General features: G+C 37.4%; 2 protein-coding genes across 5 annotated transcripts; one reads left to right on the forward strand and one right to left on the reverse strand.

Annotated features, from left to right (window-relative positions):
• LOC104240498 (kinesin-like protein KIN-14T) lies at nt 1-21,217 on the forward strand. The gene is made up of 11 exons (XM_009795350.2): nt 1-673; nt 1,029-1,112; nt 1,224-1,379; nt 6,714-6,820; nt 7,641-7,825; nt 8,261-8,422; nt 8,799-9,014; nt 9,179-9,216; nt 17,682-17,809; nt 19,103-20,477; nt 20,670-21,217. Exons 1-11 carry the CDS (start codon nt 394-396, stop codon nt 20,783-20,785), a joined length of 2,847 nt encoding a protein of 948 aa, XP_009793652.1. The 5' UTR covers nt 1-393; the 3' UTR covers nt 20,786-21,217.
• Nucleotides 7,827-26,418, reverse strand: LOC104240499 (pentatricopeptide repeat-containing protein At5g56310). Of its 4 annotated transcripts, none has more exons than XR_011402355.1 (3): nt 9,703-9,795; nt 9,355-9,418; nt 7,827-7,915 (listed from the first exon to the last, which is right to left on the reverse strand). XR_011402355.1 is itself a non-coding variant. In XM_009795356.2 (3 exons), the coding sequence occupies exon 1, from the start codon at nt 26,275-26,277 to the stop codon at nt 24,562-24,564; it is 1,716 nt and encodes a 571-aa protein (XP_009793658.1). In that variant the 5' UTR covers nt 26,278-26,418; the 3' UTR covers nt 7,833-7,915; nt 10,326-10,461; nt 24,303-24,561. The 4 variants fall into 4 exon arrangements, 3 of the variants coding, with proteins under 3 accessions (XP_009793658.1, XP_009793655.1, XP_009793660.1); XM_009795356.2 differs by lacking the exons at nt 9,355-9,418; nt 9,703-9,795 and adding exons at nt 10,326-10,461; nt 24,303-26,418 and having other exon boundaries at nt 7,833-7,915; XM_009795353.2 differs by lacking the exons at nt 7,827-7,915; nt 9,355-9,418 and adding exons at nt 10,326-10,461; nt 24,303-26,418 and having other exon boundaries at nt 9,784-9,874.
• Between the last annotated feature and the right edge of the window lie 382 nt (nt 26,419-26,800).

Genomic DNA, 26,800 nt, shown 5'->3' on the forward strand with positions numbered 1-26,800 from the left:
AAAGCAGTAATGTGTCTTGTCAAGTTCTGTCTCCTAGTCTACTCGTACATTTAAGTTTGTTTTTTTGTCAAGAAGCCAAAATCCAAGCATGAATATTATTGACACCTGAAATAAATGTAGAATCTCTTAATGCTCGCACATGGAGATGGCTTTAGGAGCAGTCTTTAGAATTATTATTTTGTTGATGTATAGAGTAATGAGGAGGCTGATAAGCAAACTCAACCATTGAAAGAATTTATCCCTTTGCTCGGTCGCACTAAGCTCTTCAACAAGTCTTCCAATAAATTGATTATTGAAATGTGACTGTCCTAAGTGATAAGACTACTAAATCTCAGTTTAGTGCCTAATTTCTTCCACAGCGCGCACTTCTATTAGTCGTGATCCCCCGGAAATATGAAAAGCATGGAGCATTCTGAGAGATCCTTTGATTCTCTTAGTGAATCAATTCATTCTCTGATGGGAATGAAGACGCACCTAACTTGTAATTGGGTGGATTCAGTTCGTGGCATAATCAAGACCCTGCAGCCACAGCCATCTGATTGTGTGGAAGATGATCAAGAAGAAGAAGAAGAAAGAAAAGCAGAGAAACAGGAAGTACTGGTAGGTGGTAATAGGACATGCGAAAATAGTAGCAATAATGATGACCCAAACGCTACCATTTCAAAGATTAAGGGTAAGTTCTACATATAGAGGTGTGTGATTATTTCATATTGGTCAGAGCTAGAGAGCATACTTTTAGTTAATTATACTGTGTTTGAAAACGTATGAGTCTGTTTTTTTTTTTTAATAATTCAAACACATACCTTAAATTCATAATCCTCTTGATTTACATGACACCGTTATAAATAATGTGAGATCATCTTATTTAAAATTTTAAAATTGTTAGGAAGAGTACACTTAATTATAAGTATGTCTCAACAAAGTCATGTATGGTTACAATTATAATTCTATAACAAAAGTTGTTCTCTTTAAAATCTAAATCATTCTCTGATGAATTATTTTAATATTGTGCATATACAACATCTCAGATGAACTTGCAGTCTTAGATGCTTGTATTAAGAAACTGAACATCCAGAGGAGGCAAGTTCTCAATGAGCTCCTGGACTTGAAAGGTATAGCTCAATCTTTCCCTCCATTAATGCTTCGTACAGCAATTTTATTAAAAAAATTATATTGTCAAATATATTAATTAAATCTTTATTATGAAACATTACTCCTGACAGGGAATATTCGTGTATTTTGTCGGATAAGACCCATTAGCATTGCCACTAAACAGCCAGTTGCAGCTTTGGGATCAAATGAGGTGCTCATAAATTTGGCAGACCATAAGTCCAAAATATATAGTTTTGACAAGGTTTTCCATCCTTCTTCCTCACAAGGTACTCTCTGTCTATCTTCTTATTTATTTATTTATTTATTTATTATTAATGTAATTATTTAGTCTAATTACATACTTAAATAGAAAGTAAGGAAGTCTGTCTAATCTATAGTGATAAGCAAACCAATAAATTTAAAATTTTGATACTTGGAACTAAACTGTGACCTCTTTCATTTTTTAGGTTGGGTAGTTGACCAAAGGGCTTGGGGAGATTTGCACGAAAGTGATACTTTCACGTTGTAATTAACATTTGTCCCTGGTTATAGTTGTGCGGAACTGACCCTGTTTATCTTTAATAAAATAAAGTGAGACTATAATACCTCCACCTTAAAGTAGTCAACACTGTGTTGCAAATAAACAGTACAGTGTTCTTTGATCTGCCATTTTAATTTCCATCCAACTATCTAAATTTATCCCAAATGATCTTAAATTTAAATTAGTAACCTAACACCAACACCAACAAGGGAGAAATAGGAAAATAACCGCTTTTAACCCCTGCTATTGAGTTTAATCGATATTTAAAAAGTTAATTACTATTTATTCACTTCTTTCACACGAATTTGGACTCCTAAGATATGGAAGAACTCCAAGAACGACTACTGGATTTCGAAGATTTTTTAAGTGAAACTTTAGCACGTTATGTTGGAATTCGAAAATTCCCTACAGATAAAACTGTGATTACTGTGTACTGGAGTTTCACTTAAAAGTTTAGAACTCCAATATACTATGTTGAAGTTTAGAACTTTTACGGGTGAAACTCCATAATTTTTCCTTGGTTTCTTAATTATTGAACCATGAACTCCATGACTTTGTCATTAAATTTCTTGAAATTTCTATATTACCAAGAATAAGAAAATCAAACACCGAAAGGATTAGAGTAAGGCTGGCATGTGAGCCGGGCCCGGGCCTAAGTGGGCTTCGTGGGCCGGTCTTAAGTGAGCCCAGTCCCAACTTAAACGGGCTTCGAGGGCCCGGGCTTAGCGGACTTTTTGTAGGAACCAGTCCGGGACTGGGCCCACGAACTAATGGTCCTAGGCTAAGTGGGCTGGTCCCGGACCTAAGTAGGCCCAAGTGGGCCCAACGGATACTTTCTTTTTTTAAAAATTTTTATAGAAGTTAGAAAAAAAATGGTAATAAAAATATCTAAGGCAATTCCTTGTAAATTATATTATAGAATTGTGACCTAAATTTTTAATTCAAATATAAAGACAAAAATATTGTAAAGATATATTCAAAGCAATGCGTTATAATTTTATTATAGCATTAAAAAAATGGCAATATCTTTCTTAGTCTTCCCCTCCCTCCCTCCTTCTTCCCCCTATGGAATGAGCACAACAAGGTGCTAATACCACCATTGAGAAGAAAAAGAAACTAATCAAGATGTGCCAAAATACAAGTTACATAATACATACTAATTTTTCTAAAAAATCTACATGGTATCTCTTACAAACTTCATAAATCCATTAAGGTCTAGAGGAATTGCCGTTGGTGATGGCGGAAAAGAAGCTTGGTCATCACCGCTTCGGGGCGAAGCAGAATCCTCCGCGAGTTCAGCTAGCATTTCTTCGTAAGCTTCGTCTACCTCTGGTTGTGATTCAGCAAGTCCAAAATTTCTTCTTTCCAAACGGATCCAATCTCTGAAAAGTACTGATTTTTCCAAGCTCTCCCTCATAGACGCTCTATAATCACCAAGTTGAAGTCTTGCTTGACTGAAAGTGCTCTCCGATGCCACTGTTGAAGCTTGAATAGTTAAAATGTCTCGGGCCATCCTTGAAAGAATCGGAAAGTGTTTTTCTTTGTCCTTTCACCATTCCAAAATATTAAAGGAGCCGTCGGGATTCACTTCATTAATTCCCTGTGACAAATAAACTCAAGGTCATTTAGTTGTGAAAAATCAGTAGTAGTAGAACCTTGAGGATCCCTGGACCCGGCCCAAACACTAAGTGATCTTACTCCCTCAGTTCTTTTAGATGATTGAGAATCGGAAGAAGAAGGAGTTGAACCATTTGGTCTAGCCTGATCTAATGCAACTTGATAAGCATTATAAATAGTTTGTGCATTTATTTTAATTGAGGCTATTGCTTCCGGAAGTTTAGACAACTCCTCTCCTTCAAGTGTTAAACCATTATAAACAGTTTCATACCAAAATTGAGAACCTCCTAATTTCATACTAGGATTTGACAAGGCAGCAACACCATAAATAGGGGGAATAGGGAAAAAAGTATTTTTTAAACTTTTTTCTCATAGAATCAATAGCAAGTTCATAAATTTCCCCACCCTCTAAAAAACGAGCAAACAAATTTGCAAATTTTGCAATATAAACTAAACAGTTAGAAATAGTAGGATAATATTGCCCAGAAAATTGTTTTGTAATGAAATTTTTCGAAAAAATCTACAAATATTTTAACATTAGCCCAATCTGCATTTGTAAGGTGCTCATCATCATCACTTACATGAGCATTAAACGTTGAGTTTATGGGGTTTCTATATTCATATGCAACAACTAAACTTTCATACATGTAATTCCATCTAGTTGGACAAGCTTTAGGAACCTTTCTTTCTCTTAGGCCAAATTTATCGCATCTTTTAAAATATTCTCTAAGTCTACTTCTACGGTTTGAATAAAAAAGTCAGTTAAGAGTCATTTTAACCTTTTCAATTTCAATATTTAAAATTCTCATACTATCACCCACAATTAAATGGTAAATATGACAAGTACATCTAACATGAAAAATGTTACTAAATGCAAGACTTAGTGTAGTGGTGAGCAAAGCTACATCATTTGTGTTGCTAGTAGCATTATCCATTGAAATTGACATGATTTTATTAATAATGCAAAAATATCTACAAATATCTGTAACTGTGCCATCAATAAACTGTCATGTGTGATGTTAATTAATTATTCTATAAGCAATAATGTGCTTTTGCATTATCCCTTCCTCATCAATCCAATGACTGGTAACAGTAAGGTAATCACAGTCATTACCACTTCTACCAATATCAGTTATAATAGCAACACGACAATTTATATGAGTAAATAAATAGCGCAAATATTGTTCATATTCATGTTTATATTTATAAATATCTCTCTTTACGGTTGTGCGAGGAAAATCTTTATAAGTAGGATTCTAAAATTTTCTAATATAATGGACAAAGTGAGGGTTAGAAGGAAAACTATAGGGTAAGCACATAACAGTAACCATTTTTGCCAATTCTTTCCGATTTTTTTTTGGATCATAATATAAAATATCACCGGTAACAGTGTTAAGGTCAGTAAGGTAATCACAGTCATTATCACTTGTACCAATATCAGTTGTAATAGCAACACGGCAATTTATATGAGTAAATAAATAGCGCAAATATTGTTCATATTCATGTTTATATTTATAAATATCTCTCTTTACGGTTGTGCGAGGAAAACTTTTATAAGTAGGATTCTAAAATTTTCTAATATAATGGACAAAGTGAGGGTTAGAAGGAAAACTATAACATTAACCATTTTTGCCAATTCTTTCCGATTTTTTTTTGGGATCATAATATAAAATATCACTGGTAACAGTGTTAATTCCCGGTTGAAATTGATTTGACCCGGTACTAAGGTCAGCCTGACTAGGTACACTTGTCCCCTCGGCCAAAGCTTTCTTACGAAGATATTTAACTTTATTTTGAGGGTGTAGCAATATGTATCTAGTCAAACTTCTCGCCCCACTTCCCGTCCCCCCGACCTCCAACATATTTAAAAGCTAACTCTTTGCCACAAGTTTTATACCTAGCCTTATTTTTTTCTCTTAATTGAGTAAAAAGTGGCCAAACAACAGATGTTTCTGTCCGTTTAGAATGTTGTCTAAAAAAAACATGAGTAGTAACATGAGGGTCAAACGGGGCATCATTTAGATTATCATCAGTTGGGTTAACTTCAGGAGCAGGACTAGTAGGTGTATCATCATCCGGTTGTGTTTCATCAAAATCTATTTCTTCATCATCATTTTCATCAATAGTTGGATTACCATTACCATAAAGAGCATTCATATATTCATGGTTTAATTGTTCACCAACTCCAACATTATGCAAAAATTGACTTTCAATAAATTATAATAAACTATTATCACTATCAAGAATAGCAGGGGTAGGATGGGGTATGGGGCCTCTATCGAACTTGTGAGATACTCCTCATGAAATTATGGTTAAATTTGATGATTTTTAGTAGATGCATGTACCAATGAGTAGAATAGGTACACCTGGTCGAGGGCATAAAGGACCAAAATCCATCAATTTTGAGAAGTAATCTTTAAAATGATCGGACACTTGAAACCGTTATATGCCAAAGCACATTTCAACGAGAATTCACTTAGCCATGTCATCTGGCCAAAGAAGCAATCCTAACTCTCACCTCTATGAACATTCTTAAGAAACTAAGGGAACAACTTTGATCACATCTTTACCATTTGCAATATGGTCGACTTGGTTTGGGAGGCTTCACCAACAAAGGGAGTCCCGCGGACAGCATTATTTTAGGATCCAAAGCCACAAGCATATTGCTCTTCATAGTGGATGGTAAGCCCGCCCATTACATTTTAACCATTGTGTGCCATCAACCCTCAATCAAGTGCAATTTTTCTGATAGGGAGATGAAACAGAGATAGTTTCAGCCACCAAAAATCCATTTCCTACTGATAGGCATATTTTGGAGGAAGTGTTATACCCTCAATCACAGTTCACGCACATTCTCAAGAAGAAGCCACAACCTTATGTTACTTTAGCCCTCATTGGTTAGAATCCAGTATTAGGCAGAAACGCGACCTTATTCATAAGATAATGATGTATTCGGATAATATAAGTCCTGGGTAGAGTCAAGATGTGGATTCAAGAATTCTCTCCCACAACAAATAGGAGGCAAGAGAATTAACAAAAATAGTCAAGTACCTTAGCGACTGACGGAGAATTTAACTCCCTAGCTAGGAAGGATACACCCAATTTTGATGACAAAGATCGACTGATTAATGTTAATCTCGGTATAAAGGATGATCTTTGAAAAAAAAAAACTTTTTTCTTATATTCCTATTGGATTCAAAAAGCTAACTTAGTAAGCTATTACTCATTTCTATTTTTAAAAGAATGAGCAAATATTGTTTTCGTTTTCATGCATTAATCCAGGAACAGACTACATTTCTTGATTTTAAGAATAACGAAACTTTGAAGATATGGAATTTAACACAATCAGATTTTAAAAAAAAAAGGAATTGATTCTTAAATTTTTATATATTACGTCGATAACTTTTCTGGTTCAACGACTAACTGGAGAAATACAAACCTGATTGTTTCTTTGCTACGGCAGGTGAGGTCTTTTCAGAAATTGAACCAATAATTAAGTCTGCTCTGGATGGCTATAACGCATGCATATTTGCTTATGGGCAGACGGGAACAGGGAAAACATTCACGATGGTATGTTCAACTACCTATGCTTTGATTGACTTCTGATTTAGCATGCAAAGCAGATCATTTCAGCCGATATGAAAAAGCATTCTGCCATAAAATGGCACTCATGATATACAAAAATTATTGCATGCTCATTATTCGGAGTGCAGTTTATCTGCTAGAATTATTAAACACCGAGGCCATTTAGAAGTATAAGAAAAGTTAATCTCCACATAAAATTATATAAGTATGAAGTATAAGAAAAGTAATCTCCACATAAAATTATGTATTACTTCTACTGCGTTTGTTTCTCTGTATATACTCCTACATAACTGATACAATCTCTGTATGACTAATAGAGCGTTTGGTTTCGGTAGTGAACTCTGCAAAGCTATGTGGAGCTTAATCTCGGAAACCATATGTCGTATTAGAAACTATGATATAACTTATACGGGAATCTATATATTAATTTATATATAGATAGAAGGTAGAATTAGAATACATGGATAAAAGTATCTGAAAACAAAAATACCCTTATAAACTAGGCAATCCCTATGTCACAAGCTATGTACTAGTATTCAACATATAGCAATCCCTGGACTGTTATTCATCAGATAAGAATGTCTAAATTATTTTCCACACATAAACAATCCATGCATTATAATCTCTGTATAACCAAACCATACACGGAAAACCCCTTAGGATTTTACTCAACTTCTAGCACAAAGTTAAATGAGAAACGGAGAGGAAAATTAACAAGTGATATCTAGAGAGTCCAGTATAAAATTTCAGAAAGCATACTGTTGCATTTTCTAAGTATGATGATTTTGGTAACTATACCTGCCAGGAAGGCACGGAGGAGCTTCCAGGGGTTGTGCCCCGTGCGATTGAGGCACTCTTTAAGCATGCAGCAGACAGTAACCATGCATTCCTCTTCAGCTTCAGTATGCTGGAAATATACATGGGATATCTAAAAGATCTCCTCATTCCTCATAGTCAGACAACAAAGTCAATGTTCCCTTTACCACCATGGTAAGTCACAGAACTAACCTGGTAATCTGCTGTAAGGTTGCACAGCTTGCATGCTTTTCTGATTGAACTATCTATTTTGATGGCCTGGTCCTGTTCAGCAAGTAATGATACAATAAGAACTCCAGAATGATCTTATGCTTATTTATTGATAACTTGAATGAATCCACATGCATAGACATCTTAGAAAATGTTTCAGTTACCTAATCTGATACTATTAAAACATGAAGTTGAGCCATTCAGAATGGCAGGTTTTCATAAATGCTCACTAAGAAAATGTTCCAGACCATGTTCATATATCGAAACCTCAGATGATCAGATACACATTTACTATGAACGATCAGGTTAATTGATGATCAATACTTAAATTTTCATCCACTTCCTACTTTCGAGGAGAGGTTAGAGCTTTCTCATTTAAAGCAACTTTTCTACATGCAGTCTCTCAATTCAAACACATCCCAATGGAGAAATCGAGATTGAAAACCTTGTGACCATCCAAGTAAATGACTTCAACCAAGCCATGAGACTGTACAAGTTAGGATGTGGTTTCAGATCCACTGCTTCAACAAATTCCAACCGAACATCAAGCAGATCTCACTGGTAAATCAATTCATTTTGATACAAAAATGTTAAGTAGAAAGGTATTTAATTCGTTTTAAGGCCAGCTAAATGACTGATAAAATGAACCTGATAAAGATATGTCTATGTGGCTATCTTGAATTTGCTCCAGGTGTTGGAAGATAACTCTAAAAAATCTAGATTGCAAATCGCAAAGGTTTCTAAACTCTAAATAGATTCTTAACTTCTTGAACATTGTCAGCACCTTGGTCTTAGATTAGCCTTTTGTTGTATTAGAGCTGACTCAATTTTTTTGTTGTATTATCTTTTGTACTACTGCATCTTCTTGATGCCATCAATGAACAAATTACATCAATTACAAAAAAATCTAAATAGATTCTCTGTCCGCTCCATACAGCATGATTCGCATATCAGTTTCCAGTTTAAGTGCCAGCGAACGGAGAAGGTTAACAAACAAACTGTGGATGATCGACCTTGGAGGAAGTGAACGTGTCCTAAAAACAAAAGCACTGGGGAGAAGATTTGAAGAAGGAAAAGCAATTAATCTTTCACTTTCTTCCCTCGGAGATGTCATCCACGCTCTCCAAAGTAAAAGGCGCCACATTCCTTACAGGTAAGTCAACAAACATGGTATTAGATACCTATTCCTGACTCAAGGAATCAATTGAATGAGAATCCAAGCTGATAGATTCAGTAATTGCTGAAGGTGGCGCTTAATCATAGAAGTTTCATCATTAACTCAAAACTAATCCTGATCCGAGTGTTCACTGTTTACAGGAATAGCAAGCTGACACAAGTTCTTAAAGATTCCCTAGGTAAGTATGTGTCTTAACTGAATGTTCATTTGACAGACTGCTTGACTTATGCTAAGAGCCCTAAGTTATTTTGCATGTTCATTATCATGTGATCTGCAAATTGGCATTATAGATGAAACTGAAATGGATGTACACTACCTTACACATTGGTTTCTTCAAGTAGCGGATCTTGAAGGCTGAATATAAAATTCTCGTTTGAGTTCTTCATCAGCAAAAACAGAACAAGAATTACTGCGCTGCATATCTGGTTATGCTTATAGTAGCAACTTAGGATGAAATAACCCAAAAAACACTCTAATGGTAAACAGAGGGAGAGGTTAATAAGTAATAAGCAGGTGCCAATGGCCTCTCCGGCAAGTCCTGATGCAAATTTTTACTGGTTGCTACTATAAAGGCTGCATGGTTTGTCGGTTAGGCTGTTTAAACAAGTGAGGGTAAAACTGTTCTGTTGTGGTAAGGTTAAATGCTAAAATTCCAGTGATATACCTTTGCTAATGTTCATGCATAAATAGGAGATTTGGGTGATGAAGGAGGAACAACTATTGATCGATTGAGGGCTCATCACATTAATAGGTCCAAACCCATATGTTTAGCCTTGAACTGCTCCCAGACAATGCATATAAGTCAGGGGGCCCTCTGCCTAAGCACTTTCTCCTTCCTGTTAACGATAATTAGATGAATAAGAAATGGAACATGGATAGATAACTGTTCCAGACCAAAATAAACAGATATATAAATAAAAATAACCATTATGCTGTGGTAAAGCATTCGTATATTGTCCACAGCTTACCTACAGTCTGTGAACTTTGATAGAGTAGGTGGTACACTAAAGTGAAGGAACGCTAAGAATTCAAATGAAGTGGGTTAGATTATGTTATTCAAGGAGCGGGATGTAACTAGATTTGCATTATTAAGCTGTTTAATGAGTGTCAAACTGAAACAGGAGACCTACTTTAATTCGACCCCAAAAATTTCCTGCATTCATGGACTAAAACAAGAACGACATCATGTAGTCTCCTCTGAAGTAAAGCACATTGAAGAGTATGCAGATGTTCACAATTGGCTTCTTACTAGTATACAGTCACATAGGAAGCATGAGGAAGACTTACTTTATGGGAGTGTTTAATCAATCTACTGGCCTTTCTTGTGGACATCATTCTCATAAGTGGTGAGTCAGACACATCTATTCGAAATCTGCATAGCTAAACCATTTGAGTGTCCAGTAATAAATTTTATTGTCTTAACCTGCAAAAGACAAAAGGGTAAGTGGAGGCTTTCATTCTGAATAGATGAGGTAAACACTACAAGGAAAAGCAGATTCCAGAAACAGAGAGAGAGAGAGAGATGAATTAGAAATGAAATAAAGAAGAAGTGATAACTGATATTTTCAGTGATATGCGATTTTGCCAGCTGTTTTAGACATTTAGTTAGCTTAAAGAATTTCACAATGTGGATTAAAACAATAGGGTTAAGCAAAGGCTTGGAATGTGACACCACTCCTCACCTACATAAACAAATAAATCAAAAAATCTGTAAACCACACCTTTTTCTCAGTCAAATCAAGCTGTAAGTACAGCTTGTAAGATGGAAAGGGAGTAAGGAAACTTAAGGGAAAGTCTTTTATCAGGATACTCAACTTTCAATATTAGAGGATGAAGGGATTGAGATGCTTGTACATACATATTATATATTTTCTTGTTAGTCTTCTATTTCATATCAGAAGCAGCAACCAATAACATGAACCAAATAAGGGAGACCTCTGGACCAGCACCAATCAGTGTTAAAGCACCATTGGGAGATGTATAACATGTGGAAACAAAACACTCCAATTTCTTTGAAGTTCCTGGCTATTCTAGTAAGTTGAACTGAATAAGATTTTAGAAAATTTTTCCTGTTGAATATTTTTCATACTTATTGGAACTGTCAACAAATACTTTCCGTACCAGCATTTAGAAGTTATGCTTGTTCGTCACATTCTTTTTTTTGAATTGGTAACTATTGTATATATTAAAAACAACAGTACATAGGTTGCACTGAAAACCAAATTTACATGAAGAGGATTAGTAGATGTTCTGATTTGAGACCTAGCAAGATCCTAGTATGTCTACGATTGTCAATGTATCTTCTGTGTAAATCTGTCTACACGAAAAACAAAAAAGAAGAATACAATTGAGTTTGATCTTCTGCACTGGATTGCTTCTATCTTCAAAACATCTAGCGTTCCTTTCCCTCCAAACTGTCCACCATATACAAGCCGGTACAATCCTCCATCTATCTCTACTAGTTGCTTCAGCTCCAGCTTCTTCCCAGCTATAAAGAACATCTTTAAGCCTGTATGGCATTGACCATGAAATAACCCTAAGACTAATAAAGATTTTCCATAGTTGGTCTGTAATCTTGCAATGTAGAAATAAATGGGTGACAGTTTCAGCATTTTCCCCACATAGAAAACATCTTGAACATAGAGAAATTCCCCTTTTTATGAGATAATCCTGGGTTAATACCGCCTCCTTTGCTAGTAGCCAAGTGAAGCATGCTACCTTGTATGGAATTTTTGTTTTCCATATATGTTTCCAAGGCCATGGGTCTACCTGTTGATTATTATGATTCAGAATCTTATATGCATCCTTCACCCGGTAAACCCCTCTGTTGTGCCTCTGCCAGCAAAGTGAATCAAAACTTTCCTGTAATCCTTTAAATGTTTCCAGCTTTTTGTAAAGGTCAGCTAATCTTGTTATCTCTCAGTCATTCAACTGTCTTGAGAGCGATTTCCCATCCTTGATGACTCCTCATATCAGCTACTGTCCTATGCTGGTTTTGTGCTAAACCAAACATATCGGGGTATCTTTCCTTTAAGCTTCCGTGTCCTAACCAATTATCATTCCAGAATGATGTGTTCCTTCAGTTGTTCACTCTTATGGAGGAGTGGTTCTTCATTATAGGCCAAAGTTTTTTGATGGATTTCCACACACTTACTCCATATGATGTTCTAACTTTTTTTGACACCCAGTTATTTTCCTCACCATACTTAGCTTTGATCACTTTGCCCCATAAAGATTGGGGTTCTTGAGAGTACTTCCATAACCATTTCATTCTAAGCGCCTTGCTTTGATTCTTCAAATTCCTTATTCCTAAACCACCTTGTTTTTTAGCCATTGTGAGTGTCTTCCATTTAACTAAATGGAAGACCTTTTTCTCCTTATTACCTTGCCAAAGGAATGATCTTCGTAGTTTGTCCAATCTCTGTAAAATGCCGGCTGGAATTGGGAACAAAGACATCATATAAGTAGGAAGTGAGTCTAATACTGAGTTGATTAGAACTAGCCTGCCCCCAATGATAGGTATTGCGATTTCCATTTTGACAACTTCTTCTCACACTTTTCTATGACTGAATTCCAGATCTCTTTTGGTTTGGATCTTGCACCAAGAGGCATCCCAAGGTAAACAGTTGGTAGGGACCCAACTTCTCCTCCCAATATCTGTGTCAGTTGCTCCATGTTATTAACTTCATTAATGGGGAAAATATTGCTCTTTCTCCAGTTGATGTGTAATCCTGAGACTCCCTCAAATAAGACCAAAATGATCCTTAGGAATCTAAGTTGTTCCTTTTCAGCGTCACAGAAGACTAGAGTATCATCAGCATATTGGAGATGTGTGATCTCTAGATTGTTTGTCCCACTCCTGTTTACCTCAAAACCTTTAACCCATCCACTGACTTTAGCCGTTTTGATCATGTTGTTCAATCCTTCCATGGCTATAATGATTAGAAAGGGAGATAAAGGATCACCTTGTCTTAGACCTCTGTGTGAATGGAAAAAACCTTTAGGAGATCCATTTATGAGAATGGAGAATGTTACAGTAGATATGCAAAATTTCATCCATCTATTCCATTTCTGCCCAAAACCCATTAGTTCTAACATTCTGAGTAGGAAGTTCCAATTTACATGATCATAGGCCTTCTCAATATCTAATTTGCATAAGATTCCAGGTTCTTTCTTTTTTATTCTTGAATCCACAGCTTCGTTGGCAATCAACACTGCATCTATTATTTGTCTTCCTTTGATGAAAGTCATTTGTTGAGCATCGACAATTTTCCCTACCACCCTCTTAAGTCTTTCAGTCAAGACTTTTGAGAGCAGTTTGTAGAAGCTCCCTATCAGACTGATCGGTCTGAAATCTCTCAATTCTTTCGCACCTGTCTTCTTTGGAATCAAAGCTATATATGTTGCATTGAAGCTTTTCTCAAACATCTCCTGAGAATGGAAGTTGTTGAAGGCCTCCATGATGTCTTCCTTCAAAATGTCCCAACACTTTATGAAAAAACCCATTGTGTATCCATCCGGACCTGGGGCCTTGTCACTTGCACAAATCTTCAGACAGCTCAAAACGTCTTGTTCCTCAAAGATACTCTGTAAAGATTCCCTCTCTGATTCAGAAATTCTTGGGCTATTTTCGAAATTGACCGTTGGTCTCCACTCTTCAGGTTCTGTGTATAACCCCTTGTAGAATTCAATGATCTCGTTCTCTATTCTGTCTGGATCCTCGACTACTTCATGTCGAATCGATAGTTGATCAATGTTGTTGTTTCTCTTGTGTGCATTGGCAGTACGATGGAAAAATTTTGTATTCCTGTCCCCTTCTTTGAGCCACAGAGCTCTTTTTTTTTTAGTCAATCCGCTAGGCAAGCGCCTAGGGCTAGATTTTATTAATAAAAAGAAAAGGAAAATACAACAATTAGGAAAAATACAAATAAGGGGGACAATAGCACCGGTATTGTTACCCATATGCCTTGGCTATATAATCACTCCTCTGCGCCGCACATTGCCTTATGATGGCAGCCTCGTGTAACGGATTCATGGTGTAGCTGCCGGCAAAGTCTCATGAGGGTATATAATCTCATAGCCGTGTGGATATCTTTCCAAAGGCATAGAACCAAGGCAACACTAACCGGGTTAAACCTTACCTTACTAAGAGCTCTTGATTTCTGTCTCCATGCACTTTCTTCATTCTTGAGTTGTTCCTCAATCTCCATTAGAGTAGCTGCTTTCCTCACTGATTCCTACTCTGTCAACGCTCTTAGTTGTTGTGTTGCCTCAAAACCTGCGAGTTGACTCAGCAATTTTGATTTTTGCAATCCCAAATTACCTTTACAACTTCTGCCCCATTCTTTTAGCTTGCCCTTGAGAGCTTTTAACTTGCAAGCTAAAATGTAATCTGGTCTTCCAAAGAATTCAAAAGATGTCCACCAAGTCTCTAATTCTGTCATCAAAACCATCCACATTCAGCCACCAATTTTCAAACTTAAAGTATGATTTAGCTTGTTCCCAAGCACCACAGTATAGAGCCACAGGTGAATGGTCAGAAATCAGCCTTTGTTGGATAGTTTGCTTGATGTTTCTGAAGCTTTCATCTCATTCTTCTGAAATGAGAAATCTATCAATTCTTGAAGCGGTTGTATGATTGTCCCCTTTGAACCAAGTATAGTAGCCTCCTTCAAGTCGAAGATCTATCAACTCCATATCTTCTATAAAATCCGAGAATTCCACCATCGCTCTGGACCTCCTTGAACATTCCCGTTTTTTAGAAGGGTACCTTGTAACGTTAAAATCACCACAAACCGCCCAAGGACTTTCCATCAATCCCCTCACTGCACCAATTTCTCTCCATACTATTTTCCTTTCTATTCTACAATTTGGGGCATACACTCCTGTTATGTGACATTGAAAATTCTGTAAAAGAGCCTCGAACTTGCAAGTCAAAGTGTATGCACCAGTCTGTAACACCTCCCCTTTCCATACTCTGCAATCCCATAATAACAAAATCCCCTCCTCGTGCTGCTAGCTTCTAAACTTGCATACCTCACCCATCTACCACCCCATATTTGATTGACTATTTCCTTGATCTCCCCCTCCACTTTTGTCTCTTGCATGCATATAATGTCTGCCCTCCAGTTCTGCACTTGACTTTTTATGATCTCCCTTTTCTTCTTGTCGTTTAATCCCCTTACATTCCAGGAAATTACTTTGATCTTCATATTGAAATGATTGATAAATCTCTTCCCCTACTCTTTTACCTGTCACTCTTGAATTTGACATCAAACGAAGTTAATCCTTTTAATTCCTTTGAACCTTTGAACCTTTGTTTCTTCACCTCCAACTCTGTCTCCACCCTTCTAACTTGTCTGCAAATGTCAATTTGCATTAACAACTCCAATGCTTCTTCTTCATGTCCTTGAAAATCTACTCCAAACATTTTCCCCAATTTGATCATATTTTGATGGACCCATAGTGTTGCATCCATGTCTTTATCCATTAATGGGTTGTGTTGCTGAACTGCTATAGGAGTCACCTCCTCGATTTCCCAATCTTGGATAGAGCTAAAGTGTTTTAGTTGTTCCAAAGCACTTCCAGCTTGATCTTCCCCCATATTTGTGTTTATGATCTGCTCCCCTGCCTTCTATTCCAGTCTTGCTATCTCTGCTCCACCTTCTGGCTGACTGCAACTGTTAAGTGTTGCCTTGGCATACTTTCAAGGTTTGCATTGGAGATTGGATCCCCTGAAGGCTTCAGCCTAATATCATCAGAAAACTCACACGAGAGATCATTAAAAATGACTTGTGCAGCCAAATCGGAGTCATAGGATTTCAACTCGTTGTTTGTCACTTTACTGCTCCGATTTATCGAACTCAAACCATGTGTAAGTTGCACACTTGCCTTTCCTTTATCAGTGTTTTGCAATATGGTGCATCTCACTTGATTGTTCAAATATCTCTCTGCTTCAAAGCATTGTTCGTTTTCTTGCATCTTCAGCTCAAATCTTGCCTGTCTTTCAACCCAGATTGGGATGAAAAATTTGATACCGTCTCTTTCAATCCCAACCTCATTGGGAATCTTTCTGCCATCACCAACAATTTTAATTCTTGCCCACTTAAGATGATTTTTGAGATCAGTTTCTTCTTCAGTAGCTATTCATCCCCCACAGAGATCTCCTATTTCTTTGAAGATCTTTTGTGACCATAGATGTAAAGGAATCCTCATGGCTCTAATCCAGCATGTTTCCGCAATTTGTGAGTTTGGAATGCATCCAACAGTATGATTCCACCATTCCAGATGAAGCTTGAACTTTTTCCATCTCCAGTCTCCTTGCAAAATCTGCTCTGCTATGAATCTGTTTGGAAATTCAAAAAGAAACATGTTGCCTGTCATTTCATACATGTTTACTCCATATGCTTTGTTCCATGAAGCACTAGCCCATCGCCTTATGTCTGCTAAAGTGGGTCTCTCATTGATTTCTTTCCCAAAAAGCCGACAATGCATCTTTTTAGTAAACCAGAATCCTCGCTACCTGTCGGTTCCACAACAGAGATATCTCTATTGTTTATGCTGACCTTTGCCTCTCGAAAGGTATTGGATTGTCATTTACTCTCCTTGATTGCTTTGACATAAGGATAGTTGTCCACAGTGATTCTAGGTGGGACTGTGGGATTCATTTTGGGGGTCTGATGTATGAATCTTTCTATCTTAGTTGCTATGTCTTTCCAACCTGCATTCAAAGCTAACTCTGGAATTATAATAACAGACCTCCCTTCTCCCTTCAGTGTCAGAATGCTCATATATCTTCCATGAACGTTGAATTTCCTGGTACAGAAATGTTTTGTCATATGTTCCTTGTACTTCCATCGCTTTATTAAATTCATTTGATCTGTCGACGCTTCTTTAAGTACACAACAAATCCATTCCATTGCCTTTCTGCCCATGGATGAACGTCTCATCATGCTGCGGCTTCTCTCCACCCATTCGAACCATACATCTTTGTTGGAATTCCATCTGGTGATGTCAAAAGATTTGAATCTTGCATTGAAATAAATTCGGTTGTCTCCCATATTGTACAACCCAGCTGCTCAGGTTATGGAAATTATAAGGAGTGTTTGATGGTTATTACAGTTGAGCTGTTGAGGTAAAAGAAACTGAAACTGAAATCTGGACTAAACAAAGGTTCCCCGCTCCCCGGAAAAAATAAAAATCGTCGGAAATATGAAAAAATTGTACAGATCTGGTCGGAATTATCAGTAGAGGAAGCTGTCCAAAAAAATTTTTTTGAAAGGGCTCACGCGACCGGCGCGTGGCAACTGGGTCGCCGGAAAGTGCCGCGCGTGGCGGGGCGGGGCAGCTTCTTCGTCGGAAAAATTTCAGTGGAGTGGTCGGAATTTTGAGGGCTTTCTAATGGTGTTCATGGAAACCTAAGATTCATTGTTCCCAGGCTCCTCGGGGAGTGTGCCTGAGAGCTTGAAAGTAGAGAGAGAAATCCAAATTCCTCTTTACTTGTTCGTCACATTCTCATGGACAATTTCCATTTAATTACCAAGCATGCAAAATCTAGACAACTGCAGATTTCACGTCTTCACTCTTTTTTATGATATATATCACATCAATTATGCCAAAGTAATGTGTTTTCTTAATATCCAGGTGATGATTCGAAAACACTAATGCTTGTTCATGTCAGTCCCCAAGATGAAGATTTGTGCGAGACATTGTGTACATTAAATTTTGCAACACGAGTTAAAAGGATTCAACTAAGAAATGAAGAATCATCAGTAAGTCACTGAAACAATCAACTGAGCCTAATATTGGAATCAACGCAACTTCTTCACATTATTATTACATACAACATATCTCTTTTCATCTCCTGTCATGTAATTGATTGTTTATGACTAGTTCAAAATAACGTCCTGACTGACAAAAAACAATGGAAATGTTGAAATGGTGAACATCTGCTTCAACACAAAATATACTTGCTGAAATATCACACACACAAACAGCCTTATTAGGAATGCGAAATCTAGGCCATTGATGACCCATCATTAATGGCATCAATATAAATAAGATTGTTTAATGATTTAAAGTTCCAACACGGAAGAGCATAGACCAAAATCTTCATGATCCATATGCTTACTGTCAGTACATTTGGCTCCACTTGGTCTTATACTTTTCTTTTATAACCGTGGTGTCCTAGACAGATTGTGTGCACCTCGATTAATTCAACCGAGTACCTGCTATCTCCCACCAACATAGGTACCAGGTAACTTTGTCCATCAACGCTTGGACAGATAGGATGAAATCACTTAACTAATACTTAAACTGCTGGAGAGGGGAGATGCTTATTTGCTCATAATATGTGTCCAATATACCCCCTTTTATCTGGGCTAAGTTCTCTTCTATCCTAAGATCAATGGAACTTTTAGGTAAGGTGTAATGAAAAATTTGACAGAAATGGAACAGGTTGCTAGGTACAGATGTTAGGGGGTAATGTTGGTCGAGATGAGCAACACCAAGTTATAGTTGAACTATAAGCACTTTCACTTGGCATTATAAGAAAGTAAAGTTGCAAAGTCACTAATAGCTTGAGCTTTTAGATCGGATGGACCTGCATTATTCGAAAGTGTTGCATAAACATAAGAGGAAAAGGCACTAGGCCTGTAAATATTCCTTGCGAGTTAAGTTGTGGAGAAACAGGGAAACAATGGTGAATGATATGGAGTAAAAGAAGCTAATCAGAATTCAGAACAAAACTAGAAACCATTTAACAACTTCTCAGCAAAGTTAGTGATTATATAATCTCAGTTAAAGATATTTTGATGTTTTTTTTATGTATTACTACAATAATGTTTAATGCTTCAAGAAGGAAACTAGAAGAATATATACGCTCATGACATGAGCGCAAGAGGAATTTCCTGGTATACCTAGTATAATCTTTATACATGACATGCCATGACAAAGGCATAAGTTAGGCCTGTTTGTCCAAAAGATAAGAATTTGGCTTTTTACCTCCTGCTCTCCCATCAGTGCTTCTCCATATTTATAAGCAAATGTGACATTTGGAATTACAGGAAGTGAAGGAAGAAAAGGAACTTGCAATAAATAATCTGCTGCAGAAGATGAAGCAAATTGAGAACAACCGCAATGATGTAACACAACAAATCAAAAAGCTGAACGAGAAACTAGGAAAGCTTATAGTGATATCAGCCTCTTCAACTGAACTAGCGGATCTCTCAGATGTATGCATTGAGGGGCTAGGCTCTAACATGAGATTTCTAAAAGATAGAGTCACAGCTAACCATTTAGCAGACTTTCCCAGATTTATGAGGCCTACTGTTTGTAGCCGAAGTAAATCAGGAAATGCTGGAGTAGAAATCCAAGCCTTAAAAAGTAGAGCATTGCTTCCTCCTAGAAAAGGAAAAAGATCCTCCCACTGTGCCAAGTCTGTGGCTTTTCCCATAGAAGGAACATCAGAATGTTATTCAGAGAGCAGTATTTCCAGAATTAGCTGCCTTGTCGGTCCAAATACGAAATTCAGTGCAGATAATGAGACAGAATTCAGCCATGACACATCTGATAGTGACATAAAGGTGGCAGTTTTTACAAAACAAGATTTACCAGAAAGAGATTCAAAGCATAAAAAGTTTAATCTGAGACCCAGCAGGGAGAACCATGCAAATACAACGGAAAGAGTATCGACCCAAAACCACTCAAAGGTTGATAATTGGCTTCAACTTCACAAGTATGCATCAAATACAAATAGGTGCACTCATAAGAACAAAAGAATTCTTGCGATACCAATTCCAGAGAAGAAAGCAAGGGCCAGAGGCAGGGTGGCACAGGATTTACATGATGAACAGGTCCCAGGTAAGGGTTTGAGAAAAAGAATCGTGAACCATCAAGATGCAAAATCAGCTGATATGGAGAATCATATGGATTTGAGCTCCGAGTTAGAAGCAGAAGCTAATGAGTCTCATGCAATTTCGAAGCACTTTATGAATTATGAGAAGTCATATCCTGCACCTCCAGCCTGCAATATTGATGAAATAACCATGAATGGAACACAAGGTCAAGTATTTGATTCAACAACTGAGGTCAGTGAATGCAGCAATTTTAGTGCACCTGACAATTTTAATGATCTTAAACTGACTATGCCAGACATTGCATATCAAGAAAGATATAATATGTCAGCATCTACAGTCAACAGCCTTAGCATAGGCCTGATAGAGAGTCCCTCTAGTTCAAAGAAGAAACCAAACTATGAACAAATTCTTAAAATGGAAGAAGAAAGTAACTTCGAGAAGATGCATGTCTCAGGATGCTTTACAGGAGGAATAAAGCCCTGCCACTATGGGCTCAGATCTCCTAGTGCTTTGTCCATTTGCAAAGCAAATCAAATAGATTATTACCTTGATCCCAAATTACTTAACAACACCAGAACCAGAGGTAAGACTTTGAGATCCCATCTTTACTTGTTCATCCAGTTAGTATGAGTCTTTTTGCAATAAACAAGAGGAGGAGACCATTGCCTTCTTGTGTTTTTATCTTCAGCGTAAACTAAGTTTATGTTCAGTCTTATGATTTTCTTCTTTGTTTTTCTTTTTGTCTTATGATTTTCTTAAATTGCATCTGCAACAGGGTTCGTTAACCTTTTGAAACCAAAAGTACAAATCTTATTTAGCAGCATTCTTGTCGCATTGGGTTTTGCAAGCCTAGGTCTTGGGCATGACTTCTTCTATGCTCTGGCTCTCTAATCAACCTGCTTATCACATGCCAAGACCTGATGCACGTGTGAGTTCGCCGTTCAAAAACTCTGTGATGTAGTTAATGAAGAGCCAGAGAGATGCCCATCGGCTGCTAGGCAACTTTGAGGCTACAGTAGTGCAACACTGGCACTCAGAGATTTCTCGGTTATAAAAAAGTAAGGGGGAAAAAAGAGATGCCCATTGGCGGGCTGGCGGCGAGGCAACTGTGAGGTTAGAATCTCATTCCCCAACTCAAACTGTTGATAATGCAGGAATTCAATATGGAAGGGAACAAGAAATAACATGTCTGTATGTGTGGTGGTTCTTTTAAGTGCCATCTCAATTCTCATGATTCTCCAAATCAGGGTGAAAGGTCAATATGTACATGTACCAAATATTTGATCCCAAGATGTTTAATAGTAAATTCAACTCTTTGGAACACCTAGATGTTGTCCAAGATGCACCTTACTAGTTTGTGTTAGTACTCTTAAGTATCAAATACACTAAAGAAAAGGAAAAGTCCAAGTTTTCCCCTCAACTATTGACTTTTTTTAAATTATATCATCTATTAGAAGTTGGCAACAAAAACCCCTTGCCGTTACCCAATACACCCCTATTCTGTAACATAGCTTTAGCTGTCCAGTTTGATCTATGCTGGAGCTGTATTATTGCCACGTGCGAGGACATGGAAAAATACATGTTGACCCATCAATGCTGTCTTACATGAAATTTCACCTTAAACTTGAATAAGCGTAGCCTGAGGTAGACAAAATCTTCTATTAACCCTTAATTATGCATTCAGAAACAAGCTAAGTGCATCCAACTAGCTAATCCAAACTAGAGCTTCACGAAACTAAGGTAAATTATTTTTTAATAAGTATGAAACTTAGGTACACTATAACATTGCAGAAGCAGTAATTAACATATATCAGCAGGTTGTGTGCATCCAAAAGAAAACGAAAAACTATAAGCAAAATTAACAAGAACTGAAGAGACATATCAAGGACTGCATCTGGTTTCTTCTAACTGATTCATCGAGAAGTGCCAATTACTTGTTCCTGACCATATCCAAAAACTGAAAAAGTTGAAAATGGGCAGCTTACAACCATTAAGCTTCCACCTCCACTTCAAGTAGTCAATCAGGTCTTGTGTGCTTCGCACAATTTTGGTGCTCGTGGACCGCAAACAGGTCGTGTTGGCATATGGAGCATCGACATTTTGAACCCATTCTCCAGTGAAGGTATCACTTGTCTCGGGCTCTCTAATCTTTATCGTCTGCTCCTCAGCATGGTATGTGGGTCATTTCAGATGGATGGGTTACTAAATCTGCAGAGTACCAATTAAAGGTGGTAAAGAGGGATAGGAGCAAAATGATTTAGTTTGATATTCTTGGGGTTCTTTGAGCTGTACTAGAGTATTTCCCAAAAGAAAGCTTTATTTATGGGAGATTCTTCAATGGAGGATTGTAAGCAAAAGCAGAGATGGGAGAAAATCCATTATTCACTCTCAAAAAGTGCTACAAGTTACTTTTCATTTCCTATTTTTCCATGTATCCACTGAACTGGCTCTTAAATTACGTGTATTATCCATGAATCAGCTGACGCCTGACATGGACAATGGTGAATCAATGAGGGCTTTGCTATGCGGGAGAAAAGGGGCAAATACAAAACGATAGGGTAACAGCGAGGGTATTTTTGTTGCCAACTTCTAATGGAGAGCAAAGTTAACTGTAAGTCGATATTTAGCAGCAAATTTGAACCTTTTCCAGTTTTCCAGAAAGAAAATGCAAGATCGTTTATAGATCATTTAAATCATAAAGTATAAATTCCACAGCAGTAATAGTATGGAAACAGAAAAGGGAGCTCCCATGGACAACAGCTTCACAGGATTTAGAGGGAAAATTCACTTTAAGAGCTCATAAAAGGCATCTAGCAGGACTTACTGCCACACTAAACAAAAAAATTCAACAACTAGCTGAAACATAATTCAAAAAAAAAAAAAAAAAAAAAGCTAATTTGTTATCCTTTAAGCATGATATATCATCTCTTGGTCAATCGGGTACCAGTCACCAACACAAGATTCAAAGTGGGGGTTGGAACCGAACAGGAAAATATATTGGTATTAATCACATCTGCATACAACAACAACAGCAACAACAACAAACCAAGTGTAATCCACATGTGGGATCTGGGGAGGGTAGTGTGTGCGCAGACCTTACCCCTACCTTGAGAAGGTAGACAGGCAGTTTCCGATAGACCCCCGGCTCACGGAAAGATGAAAAAGGAAGCAGTAACAACAACAAGATAGTAAGAAAACCGAAGCGAAAGAAACATGTAGTAATAGAAATTTAAGAATAAGAAAATACAAGACTAACACTAATACTACTGGTATGGAAAAGAAAAATGCTCGACTACGTAGTAAGCTTCTACCCTAATTCTAGACCTCCTCACCCTCCTATCGAGGGTCATGTCCTCTGCAAGCTAAAGCAACGTCATGTCCTGCCTAATCACCTCTCCCCAATATATCTTTGGCCTACTTCTACCTCTCCTTTGACCCACCAAAGCTAACCTCTCACACCTCCTTACTGGGGTATCTGTGCTTCTCTTCTACACACGCCCAAACCATCTTAGTCTCGCTTCCCACATTTTGTCCTCCATGTGGGCCGCTCTCACCTTGTCCTGAATATCTTCATTTCTTATCTTATCTATCCTGGTATGCCCGCATTTGCATAATACATTCTTTACTATTTAATATAAAGTGCTAAGAAGATCTTAAATTGTGTTCTTTTAAAGTTCTACTTCACGTCTAGGTACACTTAAAGCTGCTATACATTGATCTATCTTCTGAAGCTAATGGTCCTTGAAACAGTCTATCTAGCTATACAAAATTCTACCCCTTGTTTTATAAGCTAAGTTGCTCGGACTCGGGTATGGTTGTCCGATACGAGTGGGTATCTAGAGATCGGACCATTATTTTTCTTTTTTGAAAAGGTAACATATTATATATAAATAAAAGACTATACAAAAGCTGTGAAGTCACCTATAATTACAAGGAGGCCTAAAAAGAAAAGACACTCCTAATCCTTTGTCTTCTCATAAGGATTCTAAAACATCAAAAATAGATTCATGATCTTCTAAATATTCTCCTTTACACCAAAAATAAGAAAGAACTAAACATTTCATTTTCATCTTTTGAATGTTACTGTATCTATCTTCAAAGCATCTTTGATTTCTTTTTTCTTGGATTGTCCACAAGATGCAAGCTGGGACAAACTTCTATCTATCGTTATGACTGGATAGGTTGCCTTCTCTGTTCCAACATGTTAAAACTTCAGGTATTCTTCTTGGCATAACCCACAATATTCTCCTCAAATTGATGAATATCCTCCATAATCTTTCACGGTCTAAATTTTAAGATTCGGGGATACGGATATGGGTAACGGGATTCGGCTAAAAATAATTCAAATATCTAAAAATAGAGTTATAAAAGTATGTCTAAATTATGAGATATTATGTGAAAAACTTACAAGGTATTCCGAGAAGCAGAAAACATTGATCAAGAGGAGAATCCGAGGAGGAGATTTACAAGGTATTCCAATTTCTTCAATTTCACCCTAGCTTTTGTTTTGATTTAAAAAATCATGGTATCTTTCCTGAATTTCTCCGCCGATTTTGGTCAAATTATCCAAAATCGGCTTATCAGATCCGAATACGGATCTCACACCCACACCCACACCGTGTCGAAATGGGTGCAGCACCAAAAGTGAAGAGTCCAAGCAACTTAGCTTACAAGTGATCCTCGTAAAGGTTATCAGCATCAAGCAGCTCTTCATATCCCCAATCCTCATTCAATACCGTCTTTGATACCTTATTCAATTGCGATAGAATTCTGTATATCCTCTCGCATTGAGAATGTGATCTGTCTCCTGAATAGAAGTAATAAACTCTGTTTTTCACCTTGATGAAGCTACCGCCTGGCAACTTTTTGACACCTGTGTCCCTCATGATCTTTCTTGCTACCCTAGCTTCACTCCACCTACCAAGAGCAGCATATGTATTGGACACAAGGGAATAATTCCCACTGTTACGTGGTTCCACTTCAGTTAGATGCTGCAGTGCTTGCTCCCCAAGTTCAACATGACTTTGCTTCTTGGCTGCAGCAAGAAGTGATCCCCAAATCACTGCATTTGCTTCAAAGGGCATCGTTTTAATCAGGTTTACAGCCTCGTCGAGGTAATCTGCACGCCCTAAAAGATCGACCATGCAACCATAGTGTCTGATGTCAGGACTAATACCATATTTTTCTTCCATTATCTTAAAATACAATCTGCCCTCCTCCACAAGACCTGCATGGCTACATGCAGATAGTACTGCTATTAAGGTGATACTGTTCGGCCTAATTCCAACCATTTCCATTCGAGAAAACATGTTAAGCGCTTCTCGTCCATACCCATTGACAGCCAATGCAGAAATCATTGTTGACCAAGAAACAACACTCCTTGTTTCCATGCTCTCAAACAATTTTACTCCCTTCTTCACATTCCCCGATTTTGCATACATATCAATAAGGGCATTGTTAAGAGGCACAGTTCTGCATAACCTGTGTTTTATAATATAACTATGGATCCATTCGCCCAACTCAAGCTCACCCAAGTGGGCACAAGCAGAAAGCACAGCTAGCATTGTTACCTCATCAGGCTTGACACCAACTTCTGCACTCATCATTTCACGGAAAACACCAATAGCTTGAGAAAATTGATTCACCTGAGCATACCCCGCAATTATGGTAGTCCAAGAAATAACATTCTTCTCCGGTATATTATCAAACAAGTACTTCGCAGTATCCATATCTCGAGCCCTAACATAAGCCGTTATAATGGCATTCCACAATCCCACATCTCTGTTGCACATTTCATCAAACACCTTACGAGCATCCGAGACGCACCCAAAAGAAGAATACATCCGTACAACCGCGCTTGCCACGTGTATGTCATTATTCAATCCGGTTATAATAGCCTCACAGTGAATTTGACTGCCGGTGCTAAGACAAGTTACAGCATTCAACACAAAAGGGATAGAGTAAGTATCATGATATAAGCCAATGGCTCGAGCTTGTTTATAAAGGAAAATTGCATCTTTTAATAAATATTGTTGTTTAGAGAAAACACTGATCATAGTGTTGTAAAGATAAATGTTTGGGTTGGGGTTCGAAGTGAAAACTGAACAAGCATAATTGACAAAGCCCAGGGAGGAACATGTATGTAGGAATTGGCTTAAAAGGAAGTTGTCTTGATCTAAAGCACGATGTAGCATGAATCCATGGGTTTGATAAATGTGATTTTTGTGCGAACATTTTTTGAGCAAAGCTAAAAATGAGTCTTCTATGTCGAATGGGGATTTTTGGAGAGGGAAGTTGTGGTAGTTGCAATGGAAGTTATTGGAGTTGGGTTTTAGCAGAGGGTGAAGAATTTTAGAGGATGCTCGGGAAAATGAGCACAGCATTGGCTTGTTTGGTTTAGCGCCTTCACTCCATTTCTTGCAATTTTGTGCCAAAGTTCAAATAATTAAAGCCACAAGCACACTCTTTATTGATGTGAGGGAAAAAAATGTCCCCTAAAAAGGGAAATTGTGACTTGTTTAAGTGCATGAATGGAGGTATCCCGACACGAAAAACTTTATTTTGTGTCTTACCCAATTAATAGTGATTGTATGAGATCTTTTTTTTATATCACAACTTTATGGTTCCAAAATTTTATACAAGTCTCACACAATTAATATCAGTTATGTGAGGCACACCATAAAATCACTCTCCCGTCACTATTACGTGCGAAAAGACACTTCGAATGAGGGGACATTGATCTAAGTCAATGATAATTGCACTTAATTAGTTGACTTGGGGTTAGATTATAATATTAAAAACTTATGATAGATATTAAAATTTCTAAAATTGTCAAATACCCACTACTGTTTGGTAAAATAAAACTACAAACGTGGCTAGCTAGTATTTCTAAGTTGGATCTCTGAT

Source organism: Nicotiana sylvestris, chromosome 9 (genome assembly GCF_000393655.2).
Source record: "Nicotiana sylvestris chromosome 9, ASM39365v2, whole genome shotgun sequence".
NCBI classification, from domain to species: Eukaryota; Viridiplantae; Streptophyta; class Magnoliopsida; order Solanales; family Solanaceae; genus Nicotiana; species Nicotiana sylvestris.

Coding starts and splice junctions, on each gene's coding strand:
- LOC104240498 (XM_009795350.2), top strand. CDS start 394: ATGAAAAGCATGGAGCATTCTGAGAGATCCTTTGATTCTCTTAGTGAA. Junction 674..1,028: donor TACCATTTCAAAGATTAAGG/GTAAGTTCTACA, acceptor ACAACATCTCAG/ATGAACTTGCAGTCTTAGAT. Junction 20,478..20,669: donor TAACAACACCAGAACCAGAG/GTAAGACTTTGA, acceptor CATCTGCAACAG/GGTTCGTTAACCTTTTGAAA.
- LOC104240499 (XM_009795356.2), bottom strand. CDS start 26,277: ATGCTGTGCTCATTTTCCCGAGCATCCTCTAAAATTCTTCACCCTCTG.